The following is a 12,474-nucleotide window of genomic DNA, read 5'->3' as shown; positions in this document are numbered from 1 at the left end:
TTTTTTCTCTGAAATTTGTCTTGTTAGCCAATTACATTGTTATGACATAATTGGTAAACACCTTGAAATGCTAGCTCTCTTTAAGTGTTCATGCTGCATGTGCTACTGTAAAAGGAATAATGTAATAGATTTTTTCATGCTTCCTGTTGAAGTGGGGTGTAGGAAGGAAAAGCACTCTTTTTATATTATTTGCCCAACGGGAAATAATAAGGAAGCGTGGAAGAAGATTGAAAGAGACTGTATAAATAGGGTGCACGTATCAAAACAGTCACCTCTTCCGCAAATAGATTAAGCTTATATGCCTTGTTGTTACTGATGACATAGGTGTTAACAGTGTTAATAGTGTTAACAGAATAGGAGAATTACTGTGCCTTAGCTGTGAGGCTATTTTTTTCTTTTTCCTCTGTCTGGATTATTCTGTGTTACTATTTCCTTATGTCACTTCTTTGGTTTGTTAGTATTTGGTTACTAATAATCAGTGAGGCCAGATCTATGAGCAATTACATGGAAATGCTTTCACATTCTTTTCTGGTGGACAAAAAATGGAATAGGATCATGCACACTGCTAAGTACTTTTCTTGTACAATAGTTTCCTACTGTCAATAAAGGGTATAGATATGCTATAATCTATAAGCATAGTTCATTACTTTAAACAAAGTATCTGGTATGTACTAAGAACATTTCTCTTCCAAAAGTTTCTTACTGCATGAATTGCTTTACTATAGTATGTCTCCATGTTCATAGGTCATAGTCCCAACTGATATCAAAATTGAGTTAATCAACAGGCTTTCCAAAACAGGCCTGCCTGCAATAGAAGTGACCAGTTTTGTTTCATCCAAATGGGTGCCTCAGGTATGTAAAATCATCGCCATTAGAACTATTTAAATTTGAATGCTATTCCATGCAATGGAGTTTTCCAATACCTTAGCCTGTTTTACTATACGAGAAAATGGGACAGAAGTAAATTGTTGTTTTTTGTGACATTTACACCATTACACAGTTTAAAAGTTTTACAGTTTTATTCAGATCCACTGCAGTTGGTCAAATTATTAAAAAGTAGTACAAATTATTAAAAAGTAGTAAGATGTCAAAGAATATATGTACCTTTATCTCTATCTATCTCTCTGTCCTGCAGGTTAAATTCTAGTGAAAAATATCAAGATACTGCAGCACAGATACTTTCTTTTTCTTGAACACTTCACCAGGTTCTTTTGAATATTGATAAGGTTTTAAAACTGAAAGAACTTCTGATATCTTCATCTGTGTCCATTGAAGGGTTTATTGGAACACGAGGGCTTTCCAATTATCAGGTGCTCTGCCATTTAGTGTTACCACAGCCCTGATTTACGTGCCTGTGGGGTCATGCAGACACAGTTGCTGTCAAAAATTGGTGTAAGAAAAAACAGCAAGCTAGGCAGGAAGCGGGTTAAATGTAGTCAATAGAGTTAGGGAGCAGCAAGGACAAGTGTCTGCACCAAGGACGAGGACCTGGGAGCCAAGGATAGCAAGGTGAGCAGAGGTTGTATCCTCACTGACAAAGGGGCAGTCCCACCCAAGAGCAGAGCAGGTCTGGTGAGGGTAACCAGGGAAGCCAAGCATACAGATCTGTAGGTGAGTCCACAGTGACAAGGCAGGTCCAAGGTCAAGCTGGGAAGTCAAGTCTCTGAGGGTACAATCAACAGGACACATAGCCAAGCAAGAGCTTGGCTGCGTTGCAACTGTAGTGTTTCTCAGGTGGGGAGAAAGCATGCGAGCCCCAGCTTAGGAGTGGCTTCTGAGTGAAAAGAGACACTTCTTATCAGAGCTTTTCAGGGAATCCTCTGCTGAACCTTCTAGCTTTTTCTTGAAGAGGTCCAAGGCTGGCTGAGGCTTCTCAAACTGCTCCCATCTTATCAATGAGCTGGGCTTGAATACAGGCAGCTAAACTCTTAGGAGAGGAGCAGTGCACTCTTGGGCCCTGATAAACAGAAATGCTAGGAGTATGACTTGGAATGACTACTACATAGAGTGTGAGAAATCTTGGATGGGGCCGTCACTTTCCAAACATAAATAATTTTGAAGGTGATTCCCATTTCCCTTTTGCAGCACTAGGCTATGGCAGCAGGTTAGGGATGTGTGTGAGTATGTGCAAAGGCCAGCAATAAAGCGAGAAGGTGGGAATTGGGTTGCAGGATGCTGAGTGTGGATAAGAGGTGTGGGAACAGTGGAGTAAAGGGCAGCTGGGTTATAGGATGCTGAGTGTAGACACAGTGACAAAGACTGGAGAAGGTGAAGCTGTCAGGGTACAGAGTACTGGGTTTGAGTATCCGAATGAACAGCAGTGGGCATGATCTCTGTGAAACGTTCATGGTGGAGGTGACTTCCTGTGGAAGCAACACTAATTCAGAGCCTACAGTCAGAGAGGGGAAGGCTAGGTGTGTGGGATTTGTCGAAACATGGGAAACTTCACAGCAATCCTCTCCGTGGCACCTGCTAAATGAATAGACACCCCAGGCCTAGGGATTGTGTGAAGTGTCATGGAAATGTGACACTTCCCTGAGCTCAGACATCACTTTCCTTGAGTATCTACTGTGTTTGTTACATTGAACACTGGACCATGTTGCCCAGAGAGGTTGTAGAGTCTCCGTCTTTGGAGACATTCAAACCCAACTGGACATGGTCCTGACCAGTGTGCTCTAGCTGACCATGCTTGAGCTGGAGGGAGGACTCTGGACGGTCTCCAGAGGTCTCTACCAACCTCAACCATTTGTGATTCCGTCATTCCCATGTATCCATCCACCGTGCAGTTCTCCTTTCCCAAACACTAACATTATAAATAGTCACACACATGCAAACACACATGCACCTGCATGTTGAAGGATTCCAGCTGAGGGAGCGGTGTTGCAAATTCTACACTGATTTTGAATTTACTCTCAAAGAGGCAGAGGCTTTTCACAAAAATCACTAATATACAGAAAGTTCTTTATGCTCAGTGCTGTATTGTGCTTGTGGAATAGAGATAAGGGAAGTGCTTCTACATTCTATTTTATACTTTATTTATTTAAGTATTCAGTTAGCTGTAACTAAAGAACTAAAGGAATAAAGGACTAAAGAACTGAAGTGATAGGCCAATAATATAATTTAAAGTTGTTCCTACCTCTTTCCTACTCTTTTGAGGACCAATAAACATTGATGTAAAACAGAAAAATCACATACTTTTTTCTTTTCCCTAAATAAAATTTAATTTTCCATACTGAGAGATCTGTTTGGAAGATCTAAATTTGGTTCTTTGGCATATGAAGCAGCAAGGCACTGTAGTTGTTTTACAGATCGAGCACTCTTTCAGCGGCCATGCTGAGTTTTGATGAATTGTAATAATTTGCTCATTACTTTTCCAGAATTAATTTCTATTTTTGCTGCGGTTCAGCAGAAATCCCGGGCTTTCTGAAGTCATCAGCAAAACTGTATTGCTGGTAGATGTGCCAGGTTTTCATTTGAGGTTTAGTGCTGCAAATTCAGGCCTAGTCCTGAAGTATACTATGCAGCTCCTGCTTGTGCAAACTTAATTATTGCCTGCAGGTAAAGAAATAAATCAGTCCTTGTTTATTTCATATAAACTCATTTTCAAGAGGTTACACACGTACAGCCACAGAAACATTTGAGTGTTTGTATGTTTAGTAAGGACTGCACATGTTATTCAAGAAATAAAACTTGAAATTAATTGATAAAAAAGAATGAATGTATTTTGTTGTCTTCTGTAAAAATATATAAAAAGTGTATCCATTTTAAACTAGGAATGCACCCTGAGACTGGATTGTGTTCCAGACTTTCTTCTGAGAAAATTGTGGTATGCTCATGCCTTACCTTGCACAATAGCTAACAAAGCAGACTGGCTGTACAGTACTCTCTAATGGGCTCTCAATTTATTTCCGTATTTGCGGGACCATCAGGGAAAGGCCCAAAGGAAGGATAAAATGAAAGGAGAAAAGAACAGTGACAATGCAGAATTTCTCTGGTGTCAGCGCTGCAACAGTGTGCTTTGAGATTGTTTCCATTAGAAGTGCTTAGGCTAGGCTGTTCCAAGGGCCATCACACTTTGGCAGTTACGGCAACAGAAAATAACTTAGGGGTTTTAAATATGAGAATGAAAAGTCTAAAGCCAAGGTAGATTTCTTCTTTTCTTGTTTAATTATTTCATTTTCTTGTGAGCCATTAGGAGTACCAAATTTACGTTAGGTTTGTCAGTTTTGGAAAAAAAGAACAATCTGTTCTTATCTTAAATTCAAGTCTGAGTACTTTATTTTAATGGCTTAATTTGTGTTTAAAATGCTTTTTATTTAGATGATAAGATTGTGTTGCTTTGAAGGGAGTGCAGTCTTGACTTTGTCTTTTCTGTGCTCCTTTTTTTTTTTCTTTTCATAGGTCATGGGAATAGAATTCCTGGTTATGTTTAGATCACTCATTCACTTACTTCTTTTTTTAGTATTGTAAAGCTCTTTTATGGTTTCCTACCCAGTATTTTTTTTGGCAAAGATTTTATTGCTGAAAAAAGCTAAAAGAAAAAGGTTCCACAGTAGCAAGGTGCCATATAAAACAGGATCCCACACCTATAACCTAAATGGCCAAAAATTATAAATACCTACCATTAAAAGCTTATTTTTGAAGATATTTGGAAAAGAAATATTTTATTACAATTTAAAAAATTATAACATGCAATATGTGCTAAAATGGGTTTTTTCTTACAGGAAAAATAGTAATGGGACAAATGTAACGCATAAAATATTACTTGGATCTGGCAGCTTTATGCTGTTTGAAACACTGTCGTTCTGGTTTTCTAGTATGTTTTAAGTTAGACTATAATTTTAAAGTGTGGAATTAGTTCCAGCATTTGCCATTTAATTAATCATTTGGTTTCAAACATTTTCCCTAGTCCTGAGAAATGTAGATACTGTTTCTATTAAATTAAGGAATAAAAAATTGTTTTTTAAAAAATAAGGCATGATAGAATGTATTTTTTGTGAGATTATCACATATGTTAGATGGTCACACTGATTTACTTTACATAGAAACAATTATAAAGTTCCTTTGTGCCACCACGTGATTCTTGATGAAAAATTAGTTGTGTCTAGCTATAAGGCACTTTCCATACCATATATCTCCTTCTTTACAGAAATGTTTGGCATGCACGCATTTTTCTGATATATTTTGGTACATTCATTTTCATAATAGGAAAGCAGTGACATGAAGATTCCAGGATACCAGTAGTACTGTTACTTAATAATATGGTATAATTTAATATCTCATATGTTAGGATTATGGTACTGCAAAGCTGTCAATGTATTATCCATTGTAAATAAGAGGTAACAAAAGCTTTGTTGTTCATATCTGTTTTACTAAGGTAGTCCTAAATTGACTTTTCATCAGTTTGAAAAGAACTAATCGGAAAAGCAATTTAATAGCAGAACAGGTATTATTTGCTTGGATCAGCTCCTGTGAGAGTTGATTTAAACAGCATTGAAAGCATACTGTTCAGATTCATTTTTTTTAAAACTCAGAGTCTTAAAGACATGAGATGTGAGATATGCTTAATTAATTTTATTTTTTCCAGATACGGGCACTATTAAAACGTAAACTCATTATTCCTACACTTCTTTCAAGAAAGTGTACTGGTCTAAATAATCTACAATTTATTACGTGAATAAGTCTCTGATTAATCTTCTTGATTAGCACATGGAGCTATATTTAATCATGAGTGAGAAAAGCATAAATATTTCTTTAAAAGGCATGGCTTCTCTTTAGAGGGAGGGAGGTTGTGCAGTAAGATACGGTGAATGAAAACAAATGCTTGAATAAGGTAATTTTCTTTGACTTGTTCATAACACGTTTTCTGTAATGAAACAATTTTATTTCTTTAAAAGAAAATTCTAAGTGTATTAAAAAGTTACACTATGCAAAGAACTGGATTTTGCTATGTTTTTTAAGAATTGTTTTATTCTGATTAGTCTTTTCAGACATGCCGGTTGCAGTATTGAGTACAATTGAGGTTCAATTACATTTAAGATTGTAAAGTCCATTTTTGTAAAGTCCATTTTTGCATCATTCTGTGATTGTGATTCTGTCATTTTAGCCATTTTCAATCAGGCTGAAGATTTTGGAAAACTTTGAAGGTTTTGATGGTTTTGAGAATTAGTTATTCTGTCAGTTCTGCTGGTTGAGTCTGTTGAGGTAGGTTTAGAATTGCGATAACAAATTGATCCACGTGATCCACATGATCACAATTTTATGAATACATACTGCAGTTTCTGTTTTTAACAGATACAAAATAAACACTCTAGAAATTTTATCTCCAGTTCTATAATAACATAGAATTAAAAAGCTTGCAACTCAAGTATTCAAAAGTTAAGAAATGTAAAAATGAGTCATTGTACAATATCTATTTAACCACTTTGCTGTTATACTTTTTTGCAAACTATATACCTAGTCAAGACAAAAATACAATGTAAGATAATTTCTACTTTACCATATCAAATCAGAAAATAACTGATAATCAGTACAAAATATTTATCTATTTTAGATGGCAGATCACAAAGAAGTAATGAGAGGCATTGAGCGGCATCCTGGAGTCCAGTATCCTGTTCTCACACCTAATCTTCAAGGTTTTCATTCTGCTGTAAGTGCACCCCTGGAAAATGTCTTAACATTCCTGAAAGATATCTGCAATTGGCATTTTCATGTTTCAGCTACTTTCAATTCAGTACCATAAACTACTTATTTAATATCATACACCCTGTCCTATTAGAACTAAGCTATATTTTAATGCAAAGCTATCAGGTTTTTTTGGTGAAAAATGACCAAATTTACATAATGACATTGACTACCATATATTCATATTTTAATAGCAGTATCAGTCGGTCTTTGCAAGTTGCTATGAATGATGCTTCCATATACAGAGAAAGAAAATTCCTTTTCATTCTTTGACCTGTTGATCCTAGAAGAGTTTCTGAAGAATAGGTTTTTACTGGAAGGTGGTGAGACAATTAAATGGAAATGCTTTGTAGGACTGTATTAGATCTCTTAAATTTTGAACCATTTCAGTAGGGTTCAAATGCTGTTAAATATTTCAGTTCATACAAAACTTATTCAAAATAATAAACTCAAAACGAAGTGTTTGAACTTACAAGAATGGAGCATTTCAGTCTTCTTAAAGCAATACATCTTGATAATCAAATATTTACAGGTATTTTTTGTTTTCTGAAGGATTTTCGTGCTTTCTGTACTTTGTTTGGATATAGGACAAGCCATATTTGGAATGCATACTCCTCTTTGGACATTTATGGCTTACTCTGATTCAGTTTTCACGCTGCGTATGTGACCTATGTTAAGATGGAAACCAGTACCTGGGAGATTTAACTACAACAATATAGTCAGATTTATAGTGCTACCCTTAGTCCACAATGGCAGCTGTATGAGTTGAATTATATCTGCCGTATCTCTAGGCCTTATTTGATGATATAGTGAAAATAAAATAGTTGTAAGTGAGTCCTGAATTATTTTTTGCTGATTTTTGTTTTCTCCATTCCATTGGAAAAGATTCTTGTTCTTGTCAGGGTTGCTGAAGCTTAGATTCTGCAGAAGCAGATATTGTTGCCATCCTGGGCACATGCAGGTACAGAGCTTGTCCTAAGCATGAGAGTAACTTACTGCCATTCATAGAGAGGATGGATATTTCAGAGAGTCTGTAGGATCTTGTTTTCTGAAAAATAAAATATAAATATCAGTCGTAGTTATTTTCGTAGCTGGAGGTTATATGATTTCCTACATCTTAATACCTGTATTTAACTTTTAAAAAATGTATGCTTATCCAATTGACAAGAAGAGGAAGTAAATATGCCATAGTGAAATGAATTCATAAAATTCATTTGATTTGATTTGTTAGCATGCAAACTGATTAAAGAACACTCAGAATTAAAATTGCACTTATACTTTAGATATTGGTGAGACTTATAATGTACTAAAATTCTAGAATATCTTACAGCATTAAACACTTATAATCTTTTAATAAGTTGTTACTCTTCTGTTTTATTGAAATATATCTTTCAGATTGCAGCAGGAGCTACAGAAGTCTCAGTATTTGGTGCAGCATCTGAATCTTTTAGCAAAATGAATATTAATTGTTCAATTGAAGAAAGCATAGACAAATTTGCAGAAGTTGCTAAGTCAGCAGGAAATATGAATATTCCAGTGCGTGGGTAAATATAAGGATTCTTAAGTAATTTGTAGTTACTGGCATTGTCATTATGATTTATTTTTCTGTACTCCTAGAAAGGTATGCTATCAGATTTTCACACTTAAGTTGAAACAATAGTCTGTTACGAAAATGTTTTATAAAAATTTGAGTATGTTTAGTATTTTGCTCTGTATTTTGTAACTAGAATTGGTAACTTTAATTTTGTTTGGAAATTACAAAAAATAAGTTGTTTTGTATATAAATATCCACTTTATTATAGAAATTTAGTCAGTTTTATTTCCAAAGATGACAGAATAAAATTTGTTTTGTGCTGCTAAGAACTCGTAACACTCGTTGCTGAACCTTAAAATAGCCTGCATATTTTTATTTTATGTAGTATTGGTTATGCATCAATTCATTCACTATAGAATTAAGGTATACAAATGATGGAACAAAATTATTCCTGCAGGAAAAAAAATCTTGATAAAGTTCATTCTGGAAACTTGAAACATTTAAGTATGTGGAGTCTACAGTGCATAATGCTCTTAATTCTTCTAGTATTTATCTTTCTGAGTATTTTCTTTTAAATTTGAAGTACTCCTGAATGATACTGGTCCTTGAGCAGTCTCTCTTTTTCAGTTACATTTTCCTTTGCGTTAGACAAAACTGTGTATCTAAGATTATTTGTGAAAGTCCTTGTGAATGCAAAAAAGGTTACAAAGATTTAAGGAGTAACTCAACAGTGAGACAAACTACATCAGGCTCAGAAAGTACTTGAAGCTGAAAATGGATAGAGGTAGGTACCTCAGAGACTCAGTATCTGAAAATCTTTCTGGGAATAATACAGGGATATCTCTTTCCTCCAGAAATAGTGATGAGATCATGCTACTACTCATTTTTTGTATAATACAGTGGTAGAGCATTTGCCTTGAAAAAGGGAGATCTGATTTCTGCCTCAGTGTCAGGAGTTTTTAACACATATCTCATACATGCTTGAGGCTTTTTTCCCTGGCTTAATTATGTGTTTTAGGTGAACAGTTACTAGATAAAGAAATAAGAACTTTCGCTGGATTAAGAGATGAAAACTTTTACCAGAATTTAAATACTGTACTAATCTCTCAGGTAGAATCAAGCTCTGTCCTCCTGAGCTCTTACAAGAACTCTGTTGTTTAAAAGGTCTTTAGCACTACTCTTTGCCATGTTTTTCTGAAATTAAATTCTATGCTGAGAACATAACTAGCAAACTGGGTTCTTCAAGAGGATTAAGCTCAGGGATACCTAAATTTTGGGTCCCAAATATGTGTAGGAGACAGGCAGTGAATTCAGAGAAGACAGCAACATAACCTTAGGCACTAACGAGAGTTTTAAGTAAAAACTGTTATTTTCTGGTTTTCCCAGATGTCTAAGCCTATCAGGCAATTTTTCTGTTTCATATTCCTGTATTTCTCTACCAAAATTCAACCAAATGGTACAACAGAGCAGGCTACCTTCAAGGGAATCCTCGAGGCTTTTACACTGTCTTTATGTTTGGATAGCTATGGGTGTCAACAAATGGACTTTGCAACAGAGGATGTAAACTACTGATGCTGAGGCAGCTCCCTGTGGTTGACTCTAGATTGATATTGGAGCGTAAAATGGTAACTTGTCTTCTCTGCCTTCTCTGCCTTAGTTTGCACATATTTAATTAAGTGGCAACCTGCTGCTTTTTTCACGTAACGTATGTCTAAGGCATTTGTAGCATCCCAGTAGCAGTTATTCTGGGAGTTATACACTGACGTGATGGAAATGACTGTTCCCATGATAGAATTCTGCAGTGATCCCATACGTGTGTTGTCTACTACCTGATCAACTCTGTGTAGCAGAGAGAAAGAAAGAACAGGCAGAAAGCTGTCAGATAGAAAGGCAGAGCAGAAAAAAAGAAAAGAGTATTACAATAATGAAGAATGAAAGGAAGGAAAACAAGATAAGGGAGCACAAAGAGAGGGGTATAAGGAACCACATAATGAAATGAAGAGAAAAAAACAGTAATCCAGAGATGAGAAGAAATGAGAAAATTGGACGCAGGGAAAATATAGTCAAATTATGTTTTAAAAGTGTGTAGTCTGTGCATCTAATACAGAAATCTGTAATTTTACACCTGTATGCAAACCTTGGCAACCTTCACACAGTATGTGCAGGATGTTTTCAGTGAGTCTGTCATGCCAGGAGCAATACGTTGACATGTGCAGTCTGATGTGTTTGCAACATAACAGATATGTTACAAAGCAAATACATTCAAAGCCATGAATGAAATTGATTTAAGTTCACTCCACCTGTAGCTTTCTTCTTCATGCTTGCAGGTGTAAGAAAAGTGAATCATTCAGAAGCAGGAAGCCATCAGCAGAATCTTTGGATTTGTGGGATTATAGCTGAGTCAAGAATTCAATTAGAGAGAATAAGGATATTGAGGAGAAACTAAATTTATATTACAGCTATTTTAACCACAGGATATTAGCTTGGGAACTACTTTATTCCAGCTAAAATTAGAGTTTGAGGCATCAAGAGACGAGATACTGGACTAAAGTTATGTTTTAATAATCAGTGAGTTACCAGGAGAAGACTATCTGGTATTTGTCCAGGGGTGTCTAAAGTAATTGAATAACAGCATAGCTAATCTGCTACAAATCTGTTAGGAATCTAAATTGTAGAATAGAGATCCTTATTTCATAACAAAGAAAACTAACCGATATAATAATTCTCAGCATCGGAAACATTGACTGAATGTGGATTTCAATATAGGAATATACTGAAAAGAAAGTTTTGAGCATATTAGTAAGTTAGAAAATAAAAGAGAACTGGTTAACATAAACTGTTTGGACTTTGAGTGCGCTTTTGAAATATCCCTCCTAGAGATTTTTAAAAGAGGCAAAATAGTTATTCATGAGAAGTAAATTGTTGCTATGCGTTAGAGTCTGGATAAATATGTTTTCAAGAGAATAGTTACCAAATATTTTGATGCAGTGAGTCTTGTTCCTGCCTATTCATACTAACTGAAGTGCACTCCTCATAGGTTGCAGAAATGTGGGAATCTGTAAGAAGCACTGAGACTTCATGATTGCTAAGAAATAAAAAATCAAAAGGATTGTTCAGTGTCTTTCTACCTCAGCACTTTCTATTAAACTCCAGTGTACTGTATTTGCTAGAGTAGAATTCTGAAGACCAGAAAAACATGAGCAAGTAGCAAGAACATATGAATGCAGAATTCTAGAAGGACTTTTCTTTTAGTGGTAGATATCACAGAAGTTGAACAAAGCTCTGGAGGTGGATTTAAAACTTCTAATTAGTTATAAATTGAAGAAGTACCCATAAAGAAGAAGCGTCAGTTTTGGATAACAAATCTAGGAAATAAATAAATCCGTTTACAGCACTTTCAGATATTTCTGAGGGGGGAACATTATGGAAGTAGATCACAGAATCACAGAATCACAGAATCGTTTAGGTTGGATGGGACCTCTGGAGATCATCTAGTCCAACCTCCCTGCTCAAGCAGGGTCACCTAGAGCATATTGCCCAGGATCACATCCAGGCGGGTTTTGAATATCTCCAGCGAAGGAGACTCCACCACCTCTCTGGGCAACCTGTTCCAATGCTCTGGCACCCTCACAGTGAAGAAGTTTTTTCTCAGGTTCAGGTGGAACTTCCTGTGGTTCAGTTTGTGCCCGTTGCCTCTTGTCCTGTTGCTGGGCACCACGGAGAAGAGACTGGCCTCATCCTCTTGACACTCCCCCTTCAGATACTTGTACACGTTGATGAGATCGCCTCTCAATCTTCTCTTCTCCAGGCTGAACAGGCCCAGCTCTTGCAGTCTTTCTTCATAGGAGAGGTGCTCCAGCCCTCTAATCATCTTGGTAGAGCCCTCCGCTGGACTCTCTCCAGTAGGGCCATGTCTCTCTTGTACTGGGGAGCCCAGAACTGGACCATGAGTTCCAACTTAATTCTAGAAGACTGAAACTGTAAATTCTCTTGTACTACCCAACAAAAGTCTGCGCCACTATAGGGAATTCATTAGGCCTTGAACGAAAATAGTTTATTGGTTCCCAAATATTGCCATGTGTTTAGGAGACTTTTAATATGATTAATCATCTGCTTTAAATACAATGTAAACTTCCACAAGCGTGTATTATATAAAAGACAGGACTTCCCCTCTCAAGTGAAAATCAAGCGTAGAAAAGATAATCAGGAAGTGAAACTTAGGAACAGCTTTGGTAGAAATATTCATTGCAATCAAG

At 36.2% G+C, this 12,474-nt stretch overlaps 1 protein-coding gene across 4 annotated transcripts in view; it reads left to right on the top strand.

Annotated features, from left to right (window-relative positions):
* The window catches only part of HMGCLL1 (3-hydroxy-3-methylglutaryl-CoA lyase like 1), an 87,281-nt gene that overhangs the window by 24,730 nt on the left and 50,077 nt on the right, over positions 1-12,474 (top strand). For all 4 annotated transcript variants that reach the window (XM_068937397.1, XM_068937393.1, XM_068937395.1 and 1 more), the window contains exons 3-5: positions 745-852; positions 6,554-6,649; positions 8,080-8,228. In XM_068937397.1, the coding sequence (XP_068793498.1) occupies positions 745-852; positions 6,554-6,649; positions 8,080-8,228 (353 nt within the window). The remainder of the gene's footprint in view (positions 1-744; positions 853-6,553; positions 6,650-8,079; positions 8,229-12,474) is intronic.

Source organism: Struthio camelus, chromosome 3 (genome assembly GCF_040807025.1).
Source record: "Struthio camelus isolate bStrCam1 chromosome 3, bStrCam1.hap1, whole genome shotgun sequence".
NCBI classification, from domain to species: domain Eukaryota; kingdom Metazoa; phylum Chordata; class Aves; order Struthioniformes; family Struthionidae; genus Struthio; species Struthio camelus.
This window is presented reverse-complemented; position numbering and strand designations above follow the sequence as displayed.